This window comes from Micromonas commoda, chromosome 12 (assembly GCF_000090985.2).
Source record: "Micromonas commoda chromosome 12, complete sequence".
In the NCBI taxonomy this organism is placed as follows: Eukaryota; Viridiplantae; Chlorophyta; class Mamiellophyceae; order Mamiellales; family Mamiellaceae; genus Micromonas; species Micromonas commoda.
In genome coordinates this window covers 831,924-852,540 of record NC_013049.1, presented here as the reverse complement: position 1 = coordinate 852,540, position 20,617 = coordinate 831,924, and the positions used below count along the sequence as shown (strand labels likewise).

Genomic DNA, 20,617 nt, shown 5'->3' with positions numbered 1-20,617 from the left:
CCTGGGCACGCGACGCTTCGAGGCGCGATGGATACGCCGAGGCGCGATGGATATCAGCGCCGGCGGCGTCCCGCCCGGCGCGACCGCGCTCCACGCGCTCGCCGCGGCCAATCCCGCGTACCCGAACCTCGCGGCGATGGACCTCGCCGAGGAGTCGTCGCCCGCGCTGCGCGTGCTGTTCGCCGCGGGGGGCACCGGCGGTCACGTCTTCCCAGCCATCGCCATCGCCGACGCGCTCAGGCGCATGTCCGACGAGGGCTCCCTCCCGGCCGCCGCCACCGCCCGCATCGACTTCGCGGGAACCGATCACCACCAGGAGGCGACGCACGTCCCCGCGGCGGGATACGCGCTCCACCGCGTCCCCGCCATCGCGCTCGCGCGACCGCTGCTCTCGTGGAGAAACGTCCTCGTGCCCTTCAAGCTCGCCTACGCGGTCGCGCGGTCGATCGTGCTCATCACCGAACTCGCCCCGGACGTCGTCGTTGGCACCGGCGGCTACGTCTCCCTCCCGACGTGCCTCGCCGCGAAGCTCTGCGGGGTACCGCTGGTCATTCAGGAACAGAACGCCTATCCGGGGGTGGCGAACAGGATCCTCGCCAAGGCGGCGTCGCTCGTGTGCGTCGCATTCGCGAAAGCCGCGGAGGCGTTCCGAATGGAGCCGCTCGGCACCCACGACGGCACCCTCGGCACCCTCAGCACCCCGGCCCGCGGCGGCGCGTGCGTGGTCCGGGGTAACCCCATCCGCGCGCCGCTTCGATGGACCAAGCGAAAGGACGCCCGACGAACGCTGTCGTGGATGTTTTACCGCAAGGGATGCGCGGAGACGCCTTCAATCCGGGACACCGACAGGGTGCTCGTGGTGTTCGGCGGGAGCATGGGGTGCGAAACTCTGAACGACGCGATGTCCGACGCGGTGGGGGGGATGTTGGAGAGGGACCCGCGCTTGTGGGTCGTGTGGCAGACGGGCCGGGGCGGGTACGAGCGCGTGCGTTCGAAAACGCCGAGCCACCCGCGGCTGGCGGTGCGTTCGTTCATAAACGACGTGGAGAATTGCTACGCCGCCGCGGACCTGTGCGTGGCGCGCGCGGGGGCGGTGACGTGCTCCGAGTTACTCGCGTCGGGGCTGCCCTCGGTGCTCATACCGTCGCCCGTCGTGACGGAGGACCACCAGAGCTTCAACGCGAAAGAGATGGCGGATTTGGGCGCGGCGGTTGAGATTCGCGATTGCGACTTGGCGCAAAAGGATCCAAAAAAGTCGATCAAACCCGGGGAACCCGCGCCGAGGCGCACGGTGCGGCTGGATTACGTCATCGGCGAGCTGCTGTACGATCCGGAGGTGCTGGCGGGGATGAGGGAGGCGTGTCTGGAGGCGGCGGCGCCGGAGGCGGCGGAGGCTATCGCCAACGACGTCGTGTCGGTGGCGCTGGCGGCGAGGCGCCGGCGGGCGGGAGGGCGCGTCGCCAGTCTCGGTCGCTGAAGTCTTCATCGTAGCTACTAAGATCTCATCATCAGCCGCCTATCGATCGCGCCGCCTATCGATCGTCTCATTCGCCGCTCATCCGGGCGAACCTCGCCGGATCCCTCGCTCGAGCCCGCGCGACCCACTCCGCCTTTTCGTCCTCGCGTAAGTCGGCGAAGATGAACACGCTCTTATCGCCGATGTCGTCCTTCACCTCCTGCGTGTACTTCCTCGCGGCGAACACCGCGATGAGTACGCACCACGTACCGAGCAAACCCTTCTCGATCTCCTCGTTCGCCAATCCCGTGAGGTGCGCGAGGAGCGTCGCCGGCACCACGAAGAAGAGCGCCGCGCACTCGGCTTTCCCGTAGCACATCCCTTCCTTGAACGCGACGCCCGTGAGGGCGGCGAACATGGGCCCCACGGCCCACACCGCCGCCGGATGCGCGACGACATACGCCGGGACCGACCCGCCGTCGCCCGTTTGGGAGGCGAGCGCCGCCACCCCGATGGATCCCGCGAGGCCCGCCGCGTAGAGCGCCTGCATGAATTTCTTGATGGGGTCGACGTACATGTGGATGAGGCGCAGGGCGACGCCGAGGCCCGCGGCGCCCGTGAAGTACGCGGCGTCGAGCCACGACGGGTCCGAGCCCCCGTTCCCTATGAACACCCGGGACGAGCACGCGAGGACGCTGAGGGCGACGACGGAGAGGGAGACTCGGTAGGCCCACACCTCGGCGACGTCCGCGTCGGTGACGGACCAGTCGCAGTAGAGGCCCGGGTTGACGGGGCGGCCGGGGACGACGTACGAGCGGGACGGGGCCGGGGAGGTCGCATCGTCGGAATCGACCGCGCGGAGGGGGATGAGGCGGAGGCGGCGCCGCGAGGGGGCGAGGCTATGAATCTCGGCCCGAGCGGCCAGCCCGGATCTCGCCCCGTCGACCCGGGACGTCCGAGGCGTCGGGCCGACGCGCCTTCCGCGCGCATCGACGCGCGCTGCGGAGGACGCCGCCGCGAGCGGTGCCGGTGAGATCATCGCCGCGATCATCGTTCAACCGAGCGCGCGTCGCCTGTCCGGTGTCGTGGAGGCGAGCAGTGGGTCGCCCTTTGGGCGCCGCGGGAGGCTTCGTTATCGTCACGCGTGGCAGTTGATCGGTCCTTGAGATCACGCCGCGTCGAGCAGAATTTGATAGCGCGTCGAGCAGAAGCGCCCGAGCACTCAACGTCCACGCCGGCTTCGTCGGCCGTCTTTCCCGAGCGTTCCGGCGGCGCGCACAGCGCTCGATACCCGGACTCCACCGCGGTTCTTCCAGGCCCGCGCCCCATCTTCACGCGCTCAGCGTAGCGTTCCATCCCCCGCTCTCGGCAACCCATTCACATTTACTAACAATGGGCCACAAGTTCCTCAACGACCCGGGCTCGGCGGTCACCGAGATGCTGGAGGGCTTCGTCCAGTCGCACCCCGGGGTTAAGCTCCTCGACGGCTTCCCCGACGTCAAGGTGGTCGTGCGATCCCACGTCGACAAGAACAAGGTGGCGCTCGTCTCTGGAGGGGGATCGGGCCACGAGCCCGCGCACGCCGGATTCGTCGGGGACGGGATGCTCGACGCGGCGGTGTGCGGCGACGTGTTCGCGTCCCCCTCCGTCGCCGCGGTGCTCGCCGCCATCCGCCACGTCACCGGCCCGCCCGGATGCCTCCTCATCGTCAAGAACTACACCGGCGACAGGCTCAACTTCGGCCTCGCCGCCGAACGCGCAAAGCTCGAAGGACTCAACGTCGAGATGGTCGTCGTCGCCGACGATTGCGCGCTCCCGCCGCCCCTCGGCGTCGCCGGACGCCGCGGCCTCGCGGGCACCCTCTTCGTGCACAAGTGCGCGGGCGCTGCCGCGGCCGCGGGCGACGCCCTCGACCTCGTCGCCGAGGAGGCGCGCGCCGCGGCGTCCGCGGTGGGGACCATGGGGGTCGCGTCGGCGGCTCACAAATTACCGGGCGCCGACGATCCCGCCAGGGCGATCCCGCCCGGGGAGCTGGAGATGGGCCTGGGGATCCACGGCGAGCCCGGCGCGTTCACCGCCCCGGCCGCGCCCGTCGCCAGCGTCGTGGCCAAGATGCTCGAGACGATCGTCGACGAGGAGCGCGGGTACATGAGATGCCTCGAACGCGAATTCGGCGACTCGGGCGGCTCCCGGCGCAAATCGCTCGACGGGGAGGAAAAGACGAAGGTGTGCGTCATGGTCAACTCGCTCGGGTCGACGCCGGCGATGGAGCTGCACGTCGCCGCGAGGTGCGCCAGGGAGTGGCTGTCTTCGCACGATCTCAACCCCGTCCGCGTGTACACCGGCTCTTTCATGACGGCGCTTGATATGACGGGTTTTTCCATCACGCTGTGCCAGGTGGACAGCGCGAGGCTCGCGAGGATCGACGCCCCGACCGGCGCCCCGGCCTGGCCGGTCGTCGCGCGGACCGTCTCCGTCCCCGTCCCGGTGCCCGCGAGCCCGCTCGGGGAGGAGGAAGACCCGGTGGCGGCGGCGAAGGCCAGGGGCGATAAACCCGAGCCGCCGAAAACGGAATGCGGGGCGCTCGCGAAGAAGGCCATCTTGGGCGCCGCGGAGATGCTGAAGATGGCGGAGGACGAGCTCACCGACGCGGACGCCAAGGTTGGCGACGGTGACTGCGGCACGACGCACGCGAGGGGCGCGCGCGCGCTCGAGGAGGATGTCGTCTACATGCCCCTGGACGAGCCGTCCGAGCTGGCGCTCGCCATCGGCATGACGGTTCGAAGGAGCATGGGCGGAACCTCCGGGGCGCTGTACGACATCTTCTTCTCCGCCGCGGCCGCCGCGATGAAGGGCGCGCCCGCCACGTCACCCGCCACGTGGCTCGCCGGTTTCAAGGCTGGAATCGCGTCCATGTCGCGGTACGGCGGCGCGAGCGAGGGCGACAGGACCGTGCTCGACGCCTTACTCCCAGCGGCGGAGGCTGCGTCGAAGGCGATCACGCAGAGCGCGGGCGGCGCGTGGGCGGCGTCCGTGGCGGCGGACGCCGCGGAGAAGGGCGCGGCGGCCACCAAGGAGATGGTGGCGTCCGCCGGGCGAAGTTCGTACGTGCCGGTGGAGGTGATGAAGAGCGTGCCGGATCCGGGGGCGACGGCGGCGGCGGCGTGGATCAGGGGCGTCGCCATCGCCATCGCGTGAGCGGAGTCGATGGGGAAGGCGCCGTGGAGACGGTGAGGGGGCGCGCGGCGGAGGTGAGAGGCGAGTACCACCGCCGAGGGCGTCGCGAGCTGACGAGTAATACGTAGGCAATGTTGAGCACCATCTCGGACTATTTCTTGCACTCCTTGCACGTGGAGCGCCGACGACCGTGCACGCAGATTGAGCCCCCGCCGCACTCCTTGCATTGAGAGCGAATACGATCGTGCTCGCAGATTTGAGACCCGCCGCACTCCTTGCAGTAAGAGCGCATACGACCGTGCTCGCAGATTTGAGACCCGCCGCACTCCTTGCATTGAGAGCGCTGACGACCGTGCTCGCAGATTGCACCCCCACCGCACTCCTTGCAGCGAGAGCGCCGGCGACCGTGCTCGCAGATTGCACCCCCACCGCACTCCTTGCACGAAGAGCGGTGACGAGCGTGCACGCAGATTCCAGACCCGCCGCACTCCTTGCACCGAAAGCGCCGGCGACCGTGCACGCAGATTCCAGACCCGCCGCACTCCTTGCAATCTCTGCGCCTCTTCCCGTGCGGACAAGCGCTGCACACCTTGCAACTCGACCTCCTCTTTACCCCGTGCTCGCATGGCCCCTTCGTGGGAGGGGCTCTCTTCCTCTTCGTGCCCTTCTTCGTCGCCTCCTCCTCCTCCTCTTCGCTCTCCGATACCTCCATCTCGGCGACGCTGGCGTACAGCCGGCCGAGGTTAGGTCGCCAAATCGTCGACATCTTCCCTGCGAGATCCTCCGACTCATCGTCTTCCTCGGGGTCGTCCGCGGGAGGTTCGACGTTGACAGCGGGGTTGTGGTGGTGGTCGTCGTCGGGCTCTTCCTCGACGACGATGGGGTCCATGTTCAACAAGTCTGGACGCCAGATGGTGCTCATGGCGCACGGCGATACGAGCTATGACGACCCGGGGTCGGGGTTGTGCGTTCCCAGAAAACTGACAGTGACGGGACGTGACGGTTTCTGCCGAAAATTTGAACCGCGAAACGGACCGCGAAAGCACAGCTGTGAGGTCCTTTCGAAGTCGCTCGTCTCGCCCCGCGCGGAGATCACTTCACGCCACGCGCGCGCGCCCCGCGCCGCTTCGAGCGACTCCGCGACGCACTCGACCGTCGTCATGCCGCCCTCGCCGGGCGCGCGAGACCCGCCGCGCGCCCGAAACGGCGCGCGAGCCCAGCCGAGAACGAGGCGACTTGTCGCCTCGGGCTTTTACGCGTTCCTCCTCCTCGCCCTGACCGCGCTCGCGCCGCGCGTCTCCGCGCTCGCGCTCGGGGAGGACGAGGGTCCCTTCGGCATCGCCGACGACCGCCGCATCCTGATCGACGTCGACTTCGACCCGAACGACTACCCCGAACCCTACGACGACGAGGGAACTCCACCCTTTTCGCCCCTTTCGGCTCCCGGCCCGAGCTCGAGCCCCACGGGCGCGCTCGCTCCCGCCGCCGCGCCCGCCGCCGCTCCATCCGCGGCTCCCACGCCGACGCCGACGCCCACGCCGTCACCGAGCCCCCCGCCGCCGAGCCCTTCACCGCCGCCGCCGAGCCCTTCACCGCCGCCACCGAGCCCTTCACCTCCTCCGCCGAGCCCTTCACCTCCTCCGCCGAGCCCTTCACCTCCTCCGCCGAGCCCTTCACCGCCGCCCCCCGCGGCCGACACCCCCCCACCCACGCCCGAGCAGGTCGAGGAGAAGAAGGCCGCCGCCGATGAGAAGAAGGCCAAGGCCACCGCCACCCGCGACACCGTGCTCCAGTCCATCCCGGATGAAAAACTCAAGGAGAAGGCCAAGCTCCTCGCCGACGCCGCCATCTCCGGAGCGCCCGTGCGCAAGATGACCGCCACCCTCACCGCGACCACCCCAGACGACGCGTGCGCCACGTGGTTCTCCACGGCGGGCCTATCCCCCGACAGCGGCGCGTGCGTCGCCTCGGTCGCGCCCCCCGCCGCGAACACTCGACGGCGGCTCCTCCTCTCTCTCCGAGGGTCTCGCAACCTTCGACGCAACCTCGCGCAAACGACGTCCGCCGCGTACGACGTCGACGTCTTCTTCGACTCCACGACGATCGACGTCGCGAAACTCGACGATGCCGTCGCGTCGTTGACGCAGTCGGGCGTCGCCGTCGAGTACGTGCAAGAGGTGGACCCCGTTCAGGAGTTGAAGACAATCCCGGGCGTGGACGCGTCCGCCGTCGAGGACTTTGCGGTGGACGCGAAAGAGGCGGAGGCGGCGACTCGGGAGTACGAGCAAGCCGCCGCCGCGGCGCCGCCGCCGGGTGTGCTCATCAAGGGGCCGGTGGTGAGCCCCGCGGGGGGTCGAGCGCGTTTCGCGTTCGGGTGCGTCGCCGCGGTCGCGGCGCACGCGCTGCTGCTGGCGGCGTGAGAGAATCAATCGATGATGAGACGGGATTGAATCCATCGACGGGATCGACGAGCCCTACGAATTGATTACGATTACGGTATTGCGCGCGACGGGAGTGTGCGTGAACGACGATAGACGACGATAGCCACGAATGCTACTATTGTTACGTTCGCCATTAACAAGCCTTCGACGACGGACGTCGCCACTTTCATGACGCGTCCGATCCGCCCCCGTTTGTTCCCCCGCCCATCGCGTCGGATCCCGAGTCGGTCGCCGCTGGTCCGGTCGCGTCCCTCCGAGTCAGAGTCTCCGGCCGGCGGAAACTCTCCGTGCCAAAGTACCTCCTGCTCGTCTCCAGCCGCCGCTCGCCGCGCGCCGCGCGCTCCGCGTCCCTCACCTCCTCCCGCGCTCGGATCCCCCGCGTGGACGGCCCGGGTAAGGGGTCCCGCCTGAACGCGTCCCTAGCGGAGGGTCTCATCAGTTTCGGCCGGGACGCGAACGGTCGGCTGAGCTCGATGTCGCCGCCGGGGGGCGCCACCTTTCGATCGTGCATCGGGTCGTCGTCCGCGACGGCGCGGGGGTTGGTCGGATCGCGGAGGCCGTGGTAGACGTCGACCGGTCGGTGTGTCGGGTCCGACGTCCTCGGGATGTTCTCCGCCGGGACTGGTTCGTATCCGGGATACTTTGGAAGCTCCTCGCCTCTCCGGAGGAGCTTCTTCTCGCGTTGGAGCCTCGCGTCCCTCCACACGTTCGCCACCCGGGCGCGGGACCTCGTCTCGTGCTTCTCGTGCTGCCTCGCCACGGAGTGGCGGAGCATGTTCTTGATCGAGGCGAGCGTCTCCTTGTCCGGGCCGCGGGCGCGGTGCATGTCCTCGGCGGAAATCTTGCCCGAGGGAACGCCGCCGCGCGAGGAGGGGGCGTTTTCGTCCTGCGTCCAACCGGGCGGCTTGGGCGCCGGATCAAACGTGTTCCCCGAAGTGTGTCCCACCACCCTCTCGTCGAACTCCTCCGGGACGACGATGCCGAGCGACCTGGCGAGATCCAGCGCGTTTGGATCGTCGAGCGACATCCCAGCCTCTCGCAGGACAACCGCCTGCGCCTCCAACGCGGCTCGTTGCCTGGCGACGACCCTCTCGCGTCTTGCCGCGCCCTCCGGCGCGCCCGCCATTCTCGCCGAGGTGTGCGTGAGTTGATGCGCGCTCAACGCCTCCCTCACGGCGTTGGTGCACACCTCGACGAGCCGAGCGGCAGCCTCCTCGTCGATGTCGGGGAGCTTGGCGTCGCCCTCGATTCGCATGATGGCCCTCCTGTCCTTGATTTCGCGCTTGACGCGTCGAAGGATGGCTTCAGTCTTGGCCGCGTGGATCTCGTCCACCATCTTCGGTGTCTCCTGGTCGGGGTTCAGGGCCGCCCACACCGCGACGTGGGCGCCGACGACGCCGCCGTATTTGTACCGCTCGCACGCGAACTTTGCGCACGCTTTCGATTCCAAGATGGCGTCTCTGGCGGCCACGGCGGCTTCTTTCGAGTGCTGGGAATCGTCCCTCGCCGCGGATCTCGCCAGCGCCGTGCACACCCACGAGGAATCGAACGGGCGACTCTTGGAGCTCGATTTGACCACCCTGGACGCCAATCGCACGCCGCCGTCGAGGTTTTCCACGGCGTCTAACGCGCTCACCTCGTGCGAGGCGTCGTCGTCCTCGTCGTCGCTCCCTTCCTCATCCTCCTCCTCCTTCCCCTCCTCGCCGGATTTTGCGAGCGTTTTCCCACCATCGGAACCCCGGTATTCCTCCTCCGCCTCCATGTCGTCCTCGCCCGGCCCGCGGCCGGTCTCCCAGTCGTCGGGCTCCCTGTTCCAACGCACGGCGGGCACCCGGCCGCATCCGTCGTCTTCGTCCTCGTCGCCGACGATTTCCGCGATTTTCTCCGCCGCCGCCGTCGCCTCCCCCGCGACCAACAACGCGCCGAGCTTGCCGAGCGCCGCCGCCGCGGCGACGCGGACGGCCGGGGTCAAGTCGAGGAGCAGCGCGAGCGCGCCTCGCGCGGCGATGACGATGGACCCGCGATCCGCCGCGCGCGCCGCGTCGCAAGCGGCTCGCGCCTTGAGCTTCAACGGAAGTTCGAAAAGGTTGGCGTCGTTTCTGGAATCGCCGTCGACGGCTGCGCGGTTTCCCGCGACGTGCCAGGCGTGCGCGGTGGTCACGGCCGCCTCTGACGCGTCGCCGCGGTCGTTCATGCACGCGCGCGCGGCGCGGTCCATCAGGTCCAGCGCGCGCATCGCCAAAACTTCCGTGTCCGGCTTTTCCCCGACAGAGACGTTAACAGGCTGTGCGTTTTCCTCTGCGAGGCGCGAGCACACGCGACCGAGCCGCCGAAGGAGCTTCCCGCGCAGGCGCCGCCGCTGCACGAGGGCGTGCAGCATCCCGCCCGCGCGGGAGACCACCTGCGCCGGGCGATCGTGCCCGCCGCTCGCGCGCAGCGCCGCGGCGAGGCGTCGCTCGCTGCGAATCAGCGCGGGGCCGCCGCCCGACCTGACGACAAATTTTGAAACGGCGTGGATAGCCGCGGCGGCGCCGTGCGCGGGCAGCTCCGCCGGTCGCGTCTCGTCTCCCCCGCCCCGTCCGCCCGAATCGTCCCCTTGTCCGCCGCCGTCGCCGCCGCCCGCGGGTACCTCGCACGCGTCCCCGAGCGAAAACGCCGAGCGTTTGGCGCCCCTCCTTCCGTCGCCGGCTATTCGGGCCGATCCCAGCTGGTCTCCCCGTCCCCCCAACGCGGCGTCGAGGAGAAGGTCCAACACTTCCCTCGCGCGTCGGATCCGTTCGGCGTCGTGCGTCCTGCGTTTCCTTCGCATCGCCGCGGACGCGCCCAAGTACAGGCACGCCCTGTGCCAGAGGTTGCGCCCGTTCGGGTCCTCGGTACCGGTGATGGGCGCCGCCGGTTTAAACCTTCGAATGGACGCGAGCTTCGACTCGAGCGGCGTCCGAAGGTGCGTCGCCTCGTCCTCCTCGTGCGCGCGTCGCATCAGCACCAGCGGGTTAAAGTTGGAGAGCTGGTCCTCGTTCATCCGCTCGATGTCGTCGTCTTCCACGTCGTCGTCGCTGTCGTCCCGGGCGTTCACGCGCCTTTCGCTTTTTTCTTCGCCGCTTCTGGTGACGGCTCTCGCAGCCTTGGCGCGGCGCACCTGCGTGCGAATAGCCGTCGCCGAGACGGTTTCCGACGTGACTATCCTCTTACCAACCGCCGCGAGCGGCGTGGACCCGAGAGTCTCGCCCGTCGGATCCATCGATCGCAGCGCGAGGTGCAGCGCGAGCGCCCCGTCTCTTGAGTCGTTTCTTGAGTCTCCCTCCTCCTCTTTGTCCCTCTCGCCGCTCCCGACGGACGCGCCCTCCATCTCCACCAGCGCCCTCGCCTTGGCCCTCACCACCACCCTCCACGGCACCACGCACTCGGCCCTGTACGCCATGTCGAGCTGCCGGTAACGGGTCAGACCGGTGCCCGGCAGGTGCTGCGCCGCGAGTAAAGTCGGGTCCTCGAACGTGACGTCGATGAACCGCCTGAGATCCCACGCCCGCGGCTTTCGCAAACCCACGTCGTGCCGGTGAAAGAGCAACGCCGACGCCGCCGACGCGAAGGTATCGTCGCACAGCGCCTGCGCCGCGCCGCCGCGTAATTCCGGGTGCGGCGACCGAAGCGCCCTGGCGAAGAGCGGCAGGGCGCGCCACGCCAACCGAGGGTCGTGTCGACACGCGGCGCCCGCTGCGGTGGCGAGCGACGTCAGCGCCGCCGAAGCCATCGGTTCGCCGCCGAGACGGACCCAAACGTCCGCGTCGGCGAGCAGGACGTACGCGAGCGCGAGGAGTTCCTCGGTGGCTCTGATGGCGTGCGACGCGTCCGCGCTCCTCGCCTCCTCGACGCGCCCCGCCAACGATTTGTCGAACGCGTTGAGGTTACGAAATTCGCAGAGCCACGCGACGACGCGGTCGCGGCGGTGGCGGGATCGGGCGAACGCGATCGCCTTGGACCTCGCCGCGGCGCCGCGCTCCGCGGGGGTGCCGAGGACGAGCGCGAGCGATGCCGCGTGCGCGCGTCGAAGCACGGACGCGACCGCGCCGACCGCGGAGAGCGTCGCGGAGAGGAGTCCAGAGAGCCCAAAGGAGTCCGAAGCCGCCGTCGGGGGAGGGAGCCGGCGGACTCGCCGGCCCGCCGCGGTCCGCACCCCCCGACCGACGTTCCTCTCGTCACTCCCTAAACCCGCGGCGGTGTTCCGCGCCCGACCCGTCTCGACGTCGTTAAAATCGTCGTCCGCCTCTGAAGAGCCGAGGTGGTACCCGCCGCGTCCGGGTTGTTTCCGGTCATCTCCGGATGTCTTCCAGGCGCCGTCGTCGACGGCGACGCGTTTCCTGTCCGCCATCCTCGCCTTTTTCGCCGCCGCGATCGGCCCAGCGTCCGTGTGCCCCTCGTCGTCCAGGAGAGGGTTCGGAGGCCTCGCCACCTCATCCGCCAGCGACACGTGCCGGTACAGTATCCGGTTAAGAACGGCGAAGAGGAGCATCGCCGGGAATATCGTCACGGAGAGAACCATCCGCCAAAGGTTCTCCGACGACGCGTCTTCGGCGTTCGCCGACGTAGGCGCGCCGCCCCCCGGCACGGACGGTTCGTTCAAGAAGGGCAGGTACGCCGGGTCGTGCCCGAACATCTTCGCGGCGATGCACAGCGTCCCGACCCACGCCGCCGCGCCGAAAGACGCCGCGCGCCATTGGTTCCAACCGGCGGCGTCGCCGCGAAGCGACTGCGTCGTCATGTGCGTCACCAACAGCGACGTCGCTATGAGCGTCAACGCGCCGTCGTGCATCCACGCTGTGCGAATCACCGCATCGCGCGCCGCCGCCACAGCCTCTCGGCCGAGTTGAGCCTCCCACGACACGCTGACGAACGCCGTGGCCAGTTTGGCGCAGGCGGCGAATATCTCGAACGCGGGTTGGGGCCTCAAGGACACCACGTTTTCCGCGGTGACCCGCGCCCGGTACAGCGCGCACACGAAGCAGGTGGTGACCACGAACCACCCGAGTCCCACGAGCTGCACGTGCTCGGGGGAGCCGTAGAAAACGTTCGGGTCCTTGCTGAAGTAGACCCACGGTCGAGCGTGATCGTTGGCCGAGGGGATCAGCGTGCTGAGTCCCGCGTGCGTCGCCGGGAGAAAACCCAGCGTGGCAAACACCGCGACGGCGAGGGTCCCGCAGAGGGAACAGACCCGTCCCGACCACGTCAGCCACCGCGCGGCGCGTCTGCGTCGCAACCCCCGGCGCGTCCATTTAATCATGCGGTCGTCCTCGTCCTCGTCGTCGAGGAGCATTCGTTGAACCGCGGGTATCTCGAAATGATCGTCCAACGCGTCGAGCACATCCGCGTAACTCGCGCGGCGCCACATCTCCTCCGGGATGGCCGCACCCGCCTGCCTGAACCTGTCCTTCCTTCGCTTCTCGATCGAAGCCTCCTTCTCGGCTCGGCGCGTCGGGTCCCGCTTGTCCCTCTCCCGCAGGACCAAGCCCCCGGATTCGACGATTTTGGCAATCTCAAAAACCGCCACCCACGAGCGCTCGCCGAGCTTCGTCAACGCCCACCCGAGGCTCGGACCCGCGATGGACGCGAACGCCAGCAAGGTGAAGACGGCGAGCGCGAAATAGGTGTCCTCCGTGGTCATGTTCGCGCCGAGAAACACGGCCGGCGCGACCGCGTCGATCAAACCCTCCGTCGAAGGGTCCCCGTCCCTGGCGAAAGGCGGCGAACCGGGTCGGATAAAGGGAGAAACCAGCGCGGGCATCTCCAGCACCAGATGCGCCCTGAGCAGCACGCCCTGCCACCCTCCCGGCACGTGGAAGAGGTACATCCAACCCGTCACGAGCTGAGACCTGAACCGGAAGAAGACGTACCGCGGCCGGCGCGTCGCCGCGTCGTAAGCCTCCCGAGCGTAATCGCCCGCGAGGGTAAACGCGGCGGCGACCCGCTCAATCGGAGAAGCGACGACGCGGTTGAGCATCTGCGCGCGCCTCTCCCTCTCGGTCAAACGTTTATGCGGCTGTTGTTGTTGTTGTTGCTGCTGCTGCTGCTGCTGCTGCTGCTGCTGCTGCGTGCCACCTCGCTGCACCCGCTCCTTACCGAACAACTTCGGCGGCGATAGAGACGAAAAGTCGAAAGCCTCGGTGACCGGGCCGGCGGACGGTACGCCGTCGTCCGTGACGGATATGGTCTTTCCCCGCGTCATCTGAGACGTACGCCCGGTGCTCGATTTGGAGGTGCGTGCGGGTGGTCCGATACCCGCCGGTCGTTTGGTCGGCGTCGGCGGCTGCGCTTGCGCCGCCAAACGACGAGCCTCTCGGCGAGGAACGCCTCGAAGCAAGACGTCGTAACACGTCGCTCGAAGGATCTTTCTCCGCCGCCTTCGCTCACCGTCCAGCCAATCGTTCCGTTCCCGCAGCGTCGGCCCGTCCACGACAGCCTCGGCGATTATCTTCGCCTTCTCCTCGGCGTTCCGCCGCGCCGCCGCCGCCGCGCGCGCGTCCAGCGCAATCTGCCGAGGGTGCGTCCACCGCAGCGGCGGCAACTTGGCACTAAAGACGATAAGCGCCAACGCCAGCGGGATCGCCAGCGGGACGATGAACCCCGTCCGCGTCGCCACCGCGCGCTCGATGCACGTCCCGTCCCACGCGACGCGTACCTCGAACGTCTTCTTCACCGGATCCGCGCATCCGTCGTAGACGGTCAGCGCCGCGACGTACGTCCCCTCTCGATCGGGCCTCAACGTCGCGACGGTGTCTTTTTGCGTGAAGCTGCCGTGCGGGTCTCCGTAGGTGCCACGCGCCAGTAAGGACGCCCCCGGCGTGCTCTCGAGCGTCCAGACGTACGTGAACGTGTCCCCGCCCGTACCGCCGTCGATGAACGCCCTGCCCTCGTTCGGGTCCCTCGACACCGCCCCGTCGAGCGAGACCTTTGCGAAACACCTGGGCGTAGACGCGAGGGGTTTGGTGGGAGGGTACGGATTTATCGCGGCGTACACGGTGACCGGCGCGGGCGGCGCCGGCCCCGCTCCGCCGGTGGATCCGCCCGGCGTCCCTCCCGGCGTACCTCCGGCGACGAGCGGCGGGGGCGGCGGGGGATTCTCCGGCGGTGGCGGGGGCAACGGCGGCGGCGCCGGGGGAGGCGCGGCGTACCGAGGTGACAGTTCGAGGTCGACGACGACATCCGCCGCCTGCGTCACCGCCGCTTCCGGCGCGGGCGGGAGGTTGCAGTCCACGTGCATCGTCACCGTCCCGGCCGACGCTTGTCCGGCGCAGCTCCCGGTGCTGGTGACCCTGAACACGTACCTTCCCGGGCCGTCCGGGATGACGCTGAGTTTGGACGCGTGACCCACCGGTTGGTTTTTGGCGTAGAACCTTCGCCAGTCGGAGGCGAGGGACTCGTCGGGGGACGGCGGCGCGGGAGGGGGAGGGGGAAGCGCGAGCTGCGCGCCGCCCGTCCCCGTCCGTGTCGTCGTCGCCGCCGCCGCCCCCGTCGTCTCCTCGTCCGCCGACGCCTGCTCCCACGGGTTGGATCTGTATCCAACCGGCGAAACGGCTCTCGGCGCCTCCAGCACTTCCCACGTGTGGGTGACGTAGGGGTTATAGCACTTTTGCGGAGGAACCGTCGCGCTCACGCGTTTCGTCTGCTCCACGGACACGTACCCGAGCTCGAAAGACGCGTCGGTGACGGCCACGGCGCCCTCGAACCTCTGAGAGCTGAGCTGCACTCTCTGAAACACCAGCTCCGTGGTGGAGTTTCCGTCCACTTTTTTCGTGATGAAAGCCTTCCGAACAAACGACAGGTAGATGGAGTCGATGCACGCGGGCGGGTGGTACTTGAACGTCTCCCACGCGGGAGGCGGCGGCGACGGTGGCGACGGCGGCGACGGCGGCGCGGGAGGCGCGGGAGGCGGCGACGGTTGGCTCGGCGGCGGCGACGGCGGCGGCCTCGCGACGTCCGCGCCCCCCGCGCTCCCCGGAGGCGGATACGGGGGCATCGGCGTCGGCGGCGTCGGCGGCGGCGGTGGCGACGGCGGCGTCGGCGGCGACGGCGGCGTCGGCGGGTGTATGTACCCCGGCGCGAACGGCGGCGCGGGCGGAGGAGGGAACCCCGGCCGCGTGTCCCCGCGGTGGGTCAGTCGCACCGGTCCGAGCCTGTCCGTCAGTCGAGCGTACGCCACCGTCGACCCCACCACCGGAAGTGAACCCTGGAAGTGAACCTCGGCGCGAACGTCGAACATCTTCCCGATCACTCCCGTCTCCGGCGTCGGCGTTTGCAGCGATATCGTCACCCTGACGTGCGCCCACCGACCGGGCGGGTAGGCGCCTATCACGACCCCAGGCGGTACCCCGTCGAACACGAGCGAAAAGTTGGTCCGCTGCACCTCCTCCCAGTTGGGCACCATCGTCCCGTTGAGCCAGTACTTGTCCGGGCACGCCAGCCGGGCGCGTCGCTCGGGCTGACACGTCGTACCAGCCGCGAGGTACACCAGCCCGTCCTTAAACGACAGGCGATACACGTCCGTGTCGAAGAGCAGCATGCCCTGCGAGAGCTCCGTCTCGAGGTGATACTCCCCCCACCCGTCGCCCCCCCACGACCTCGGGCCGCTCGAACTCTCCGGCTGCGCCGGGAACACCGCCGCGAGCACCTCGACGTCCGGCAGCTGGTCCTCCTGGATGATGTTCTGGTCCGTCGTCATCGTGTCGCGCCACGTGTAACTGCCGCCGTACCCCGACGACACGCACGCGACTCGCTTGCTCGGGCACCCGCCGAGGAGCCGGGCCCGGGGATCCGTCTGCGTCTCGTCGATGGCAGCGATGGACGCGTTGGCGAGGGTACGCGCGGGGACGTACGATGCGGCGTCTAAAAACTGCGCCGTGGGAAACTCGTTCGGTCGCACGCTGCCGTACTTGGCGTTGGCGGTGCCCTCGGGTTGAACCCCAAAGTCCATGACGCAGAAATCGCCGTTCGCGTCTCGCGTCGGGAACGGGACGCCCCAGGTGGGCGGCTCCGGCGGCGGCGGCGGCGACGGCGGCGGTGAGGGGTGCGGCGGCGGCGACGGGTTCGGTGGGGGCGGCGGCGGCGCCGGGGGAAGCGGTGGGGGCGCGGGGAGCGGCGGCTCCGGCGGAGGCGGAGGTTGCCTGCGGTGGACGGGATGTCGGATTGGATGGAGGTCAACAACGGCAACACTTTTCGTCGGCGTCCGACGGGGCAGTGCACGGGGTGGGCGCGGGACGATGCGGGCGCGCACGGTCGGGGACGATGCGGGGTATCGCTCGAATGGATCGGGTCACCCACCGCGGCACGTACGACGGCGCGGTCGGCCCGGGCGGCGGCGGCGGTGGATACGCCAGCGTAAACTCGGGGTCCGCCCCTCCCACCGCGAGCGGCGCCATGAGCGCCACTACGACCCACGCCCACGGGACGAACCACCGCGGCGCGAACGACGCCGCGGTCGCCGGCGCCGAAGCGCCCCGGCGGCCCATCGCGCGGCCCATCGCGATACCTCGGCACGCGCGCGACGATCCGCTAATCGGTCGCCGGCTAGCGCGCGCGCCTGTGGACGGAGGCGCGAGCCCAACGTCCGTCGCGGCGGTGCCCACTTCCGAGGCGAGCGTGGATGACGGTCCAACGGGCAAACGGACCTCAAACCAAGAACGAAGGTTCAACCAAATCCAACCTTTTGCCAAAAATGAAACGCCTCCTCTCGGACGTGCCAAAACCGTCGCACGCGCGAGCGCCCGCCAATGGCGACGGACAATGCGAGCGTCCCTCCGCACGCGGCGCACGTTCCGCGCGTGCTCTTCGAGCGCATCGCGCGCGACCCCGCCTCGGCTGGTCGCCCTCACGCGTTCACCGCGGACGCCGCCGTGGTTGCCGTCGACATCTGCGGGTACGTGCCGATGACCGCCCGCGCCATGTTGGGGGTGCTGCGAAGGGAGCGGAGCGTCGTGAGGCCGGAACGGCTCCGCGGCTCGTTCGGCTCGTCGTCGTCGTCGTTCGATCGGTCCTTCGACGGCGACGTCGACGTTGGGGACGAACCCGCGCGAAGGTCATGGTCCCCCCGGTCGTCCGGGTCGTCCTCCCCCGGGTCCGAGCGCGACGATCTCATTTGCCACATGAGCGTCGCGGGGCTGACCGGCGAGGAGGCTCGAAACGTCGTCTCCGCGTGCTTCGCCGCCGTCATCGAAGAGATCCATCGACGCGGAGGGGACGTGCTCAAGTTCGCGGGGGACGCCCTGTTCGCCGCTTGGATCGCGACGGAGCGCGAGTCCCTCGGCGACTGCGTCGCTCGAGCCACGCGATGCGCCCTCGCCGTGCACGCGCGCGTCGCCGCGGGCGACGACCAAAAACCCGCGCAAACCCAAAAACCGGGGATGACGGGGACGACGACGAAGACCGAGCTGAAGGTCTGCGTCGGCGCCGGCAGGCTGTGCGCGTTCAACGTCGGCGGCGTCGGGGGTAAGTGGGAGTTTGTGTGCGCGGGCGAGCCCCTGGCGCAGATCGCGCGCGTGATGCCCGCGGCGACGGGGGGCGGTACGCTCGTCAGCGAAGAGGCGTTTTTGGCGTTTTCGGCGAAAAGCCCTCGCAGTTCCTCCCGGGTTGGCCGGAACGTTCGCTTCGCCGCGGCTGACACCGAGCGCGGGTACCGACTCGTCACACTCGGTCCATGCGATGACGAGGAAGAGGATGACGAGGACGACGACGAAGGAGACGTCGCGAGGAGGAGGAGGAGGACGACGGTGACGCCGACCCCCGAGGACATCGCCGCTCGCCACGCCCCCGGGGCGCCGAATGAACGAGCCGAGTGGACCGCCGCCGTGGCCGCTGCGTGCGCGTCGCACGTCCCGCCGCCCGCGGAAGGAGGAGGAGCTCCTTTGGCTTCTATTGATCCGGGTACTCACGGCCGCGGAGGGATCCATCACTCGGATCCATCGCTCGACGAGTGCCAGTGGATCGGCTCGATTCGTCGGTGCTCCGTGGCGTTTGTTCACTTTGAGGGCGTCGACTTGAACGACGTAGACGAGCGCACCGGGGCGTGTCTCGGGCTCCCGTCGCTGCAACGAGCGGTCGTAACGATGCAACGGGCGCTGAGTCGGACGCGGGGGGCGTCGAGGCAGGTGCTGGTAGACGAGAGGGGATCCGCGCTCGTCGCAGTCTTCGGAGCGGACGCCTCCGAGCGCCAATCTTCGGGAAACGGCATAAATGATGAGCCTTCGACGGATCCGTACGGCGCCGATGGGGTCGGTCGATCCATTCGCGGCGTCTCCGACGCGTGCGCCGCCTCCAACACGTGCGCCTCGGACGCCACCCTCGCCGCCGTGGACATCGCGCGCGAACTTCGCGGCGTCGGCCTCCGGGTCGCGTGCGGCGTGAGCACGGGGGACGCGTTCTGCGGGTTGGTTGGATCGATCGATCGATGCGAGTGGGCCGTGTACGGGGACGTCGCGAACGTCGCGGCGAGGCTGTGCCACCACGAGCGCAACGCGGGTGTGCTGGTGTGCGACGCGACGCGAGACGCGTGCGAGGAGGAGACGCGCACCCGCGAGGGGGGGAGCGGGAACGTGGATTTTTTCGAGACGGCGTCGCCGCTGCGGATCAAGGGCAAGCGTCGCGCCGTGGTCGCGCACGAGCCCCGCGCGAGGGACCCGGCGAGCGACCCGTCATCGGAGGCGAGCCCGCGCCTGACCACCGGTAGCCGGCGGCTCAGACGCACCGGGAGCCTCGCGGCGGAGCTCGATACGCTCAGGCGACGGATGGACGCGATGCCGGGGGATGTGCGGCGGGTGGCGAGAACCGCGGCGGTCATCGGCGGCGACGTCGACGTCGAACTCCTCGCGGACATAGTCGAGCGGACGTCGTACATGTCGAACGAACGCGGACATCACGTACGGCGCCGCGTGGACGCGTGCGTGAGGGTACTGACCGAGCGCGGCGTGCTCGTGGAGGTATCCGGGGGACCAAACGGCAGGGCGAATCGGGGCGGTTGCGCGACGGTGAGGTTCGCGGATGAGCTCACGCGAAAGGTGACGTACAGCTCGCTCACCGACGCGGCGCGGCGGCCGCTGCACGGCGCGGTGGCGGCGGCGAGGGAGGTCGCGCTCGGGGTGGGTTCCGGGCCGGTTCGGGGAGGGATCGGAACGATCCGGGGCGGTCGTCGCGTTGGGTCTCGAACTCTGGGCCCCGAGGACGCGAGCGAGCTGGCGTACCACTGGAACAGAGCCGGAAGGGTCGATCGCGCGGACGAGTACCTCGAGCTCGAGACGGAGGAGGAGGAGGCGGCGGCGTTGGGAGAGGAGGACGCGTTGGACATCGGGGACTTGTCGGAGGTGACCGTCACGCTGTCTCTCGACGGGGAAAAAGGCGGCGAAGGCGGGTCTCGCCGGAGGAAAGGGTGCTTCGCCGGGCTCTTCCGGTGACGTTTCTCTTTTCCTTCTGACATGTCGTTCCTTCTTACGGACAACATCGTTCACCGTTCTCCCGCGACGCGACGCGAGCGACTCACTGCAGCGGATCGTCGAGCCTCCTGGCGTCCGCGCCGTACATCTCCTCCATCGTCGGCGGCGGCGGCGGTCCGAAGTCGTCCCACGGCGTCTCCATCCCGACCAACGCGTTGATCTTCCGATTCCTCAGCACGGGAACCTCCAGCCATCGCAGTTCGGCGCGGACGAGCTCGAGCTGGCGATCGAGCGGGGAGTCGAACCGCGGGACGGTGAGGGTCGGGCGCGTTGGCGCGCGGCGCGTGCCCCGAACCACGCACGCCGCCGCGGACTCGTCTATGTAAAATTCGAGCACGATTGAGTCGTCCCCGCCAAACACCCCCACGACGTACCCATCGCGTTCGCCCTTTCCGCCATCGTCGCCCGCTTCGTTTGTCGATGCCAACACGCGCCCGCCGGTGGCGACGACGGCGTCCTCGATGGCCCTCGCCGCGTCCGCCGCGGATCCCTCGTACTCCCAAGGCGCGACGAAGTACGGCGGTCGATCGTCGAAGCAGCTCCTGCAGTCGTCCCTTCCGAACCCCTCGCATCGGCCCAGCGTCCCGTCCACGACCCCCTCGCACGAGCCGCACGCCGCGGGGGCGCGGTCCTCGGCGGACGCGGACGCGGCATCCGTGGCGCGAGCGCTCGAGCCGCGGAGCGTCACCGCGAGGAAGGACGCGAGCAGCGCGTCCCTGCGACCGCGTCTCGACGACGACGTCTCGGGAGCGACGTCGCCATCGCTGCGAGGGTGCCCACCGGGACCGGGCTGTATCCGCGAGGCGACCGCGCCCTTCGGACCCGCGCGCGGTCGCCTGCCCGCGGTCGCGCGCGCGATCGAGCGAGCGACGATCGCGCGCGGCGCGGTGGCCTCGTGCGCCGCCATCCGAAGGCGCGTCGACCGTTTGGCCGCGACGGCGCGGCACCGAAGTTGGGGCGAAGTTCCTCGAGCGCTCGTCAGTCCCGCCCGGCTGATGAAAGTCCTGTCTTCATCGAAACAGGGTTTGGGGCGTGATCAGACCCGGACCGCGCGACGATCGGTCGAGGCG

The 20,617-nt window shown here is 69.3% G+C and overlaps 8 protein-coding genes across 8 annotated transcripts; 4 read left to right on the top strand and 4 right to left on the bottom strand.

Moving 5' to 3' along the window:
• Window positions 1-136: 136 nt before the first annotated feature.
• On the top strand, window positions 137-1,477 carry MICPUN_87019 (glycosyltransferase family 28 protein; the record flags this gene model as incomplete). Its single annotated transcript, XM_002509316.1, has 2 exons — window positions 137-724; window positions 824-1,477. The coding sequence occupies 2 exons, from the start codon at window positions 137-139 to the stop codon at window positions 1,475-1,477; spliced, it is 1,242 nt and encodes a 413-aa protein (XP_002509362.1).
• Window positions 1,478-1,610: 133 nt separating this feature from the next.
• MICPUN_71530 (predicted protein) lies at window positions 1,611-2,246 on the bottom strand (the record flags this gene model as incomplete). The annotated part of the gene is made up of 1 exon (XM_002509065.1): window positions 1,611-2,246. A coding segment is annotated over one exon (636 nt), but the record flags the coding sequence as incomplete, so codon positions are not given.
• Window positions 2,247-2,848: 602 nt separating this feature from the next.
• On the top strand, window positions 2,849-4,654 carry MICPUN_98137 (predicted protein; the record flags this gene model as incomplete). The annotated part of the gene is made up of 3 exons (XM_002509315.1): window positions 2,849-3,583; window positions 3,671-3,943; window positions 4,016-4,654. 3 exons carry the CDS (start codon window positions 2,849-2,851, stop codon window positions 4,652-4,654), a joined length of 1,647 nt encoding a protein of 548 aa, XP_002509361.1.
• Window positions 4,655-4,784: 130 nt separating this feature from the next.
• Window positions 4,785-5,345, bottom strand: MICPUN_98138 (predicted protein; the record flags this gene model as incomplete). Its single annotated transcript, XM_002509064.1, has 1 exon — window positions 4,785-5,345. One exon carries the CDS (start codon window positions 5,343-5,345, stop codon window positions 4,785-4,787), a length of 561 nt encoding a protein of 186 aa, XP_002509110.1.
• Window positions 5,346-5,511: 166 nt separating this feature from the next.
• Window positions 5,512-7,053, top strand: MICPUN_62947 (predicted protein; the record flags this gene model as incomplete). Its single annotated transcript, XM_002509314.1, has 1 exon — window positions 5,512-7,053. The coding sequence occupies one exon, from the start codon at window positions 5,512-5,514 to the stop codon at window positions 7,051-7,053; it is 1,542 nt and encodes a 513-aa protein (XP_002509360.1).
• Window positions 7,054-7,185: 132 nt separating this feature from the next.
• Window positions 7,186-16,586, bottom strand: MICPUN_62948 (predicted protein; the record flags this gene model as incomplete). Its single annotated transcript, XM_002509063.1, has 2 exons — window positions 7,186-16,229; window positions 16,387-16,586. 2 exons carry the CDS (start codon window positions 16,584-16,586, stop codon window positions 7,241-7,243), a joined length of 9,189 nt encoding a protein of 3,062 aa, XP_002509109.1. The 3' UTR covers window positions 7,186-7,240.
• Window positions 16,587-16,835: 249 nt separating this feature from the next.
• Window positions 16,836-19,508, top strand: MICPUN_62949 (predicted protein; the record flags this gene model as incomplete). Its single annotated transcript, XM_002509313.1, has 1 exon — window positions 16,836-19,508. The coding sequence occupies one exon, from the start codon at window positions 16,836-16,838 to the stop codon at window positions 19,506-19,508; it is 2,673 nt and encodes an 890-aa protein (XP_002509359.1).
• Window positions 19,509-19,590: 82 nt separating this feature from the next.
• MICPUN_62950 (predicted protein) lies at window positions 19,591-20,454 on the bottom strand (the record flags this gene model as incomplete). The annotated part of the gene is made up of 1 exon (XM_002509062.1): window positions 19,591-20,454. The coding sequence occupies one exon, from the start codon at window positions 20,452-20,454 to the stop codon at window positions 19,591-19,593; it is 864 nt and encodes a 287-aa protein (XP_002509108.1).
• Between the last annotated feature and the right edge of the window lie 163 nt (window positions 20,455-20,617).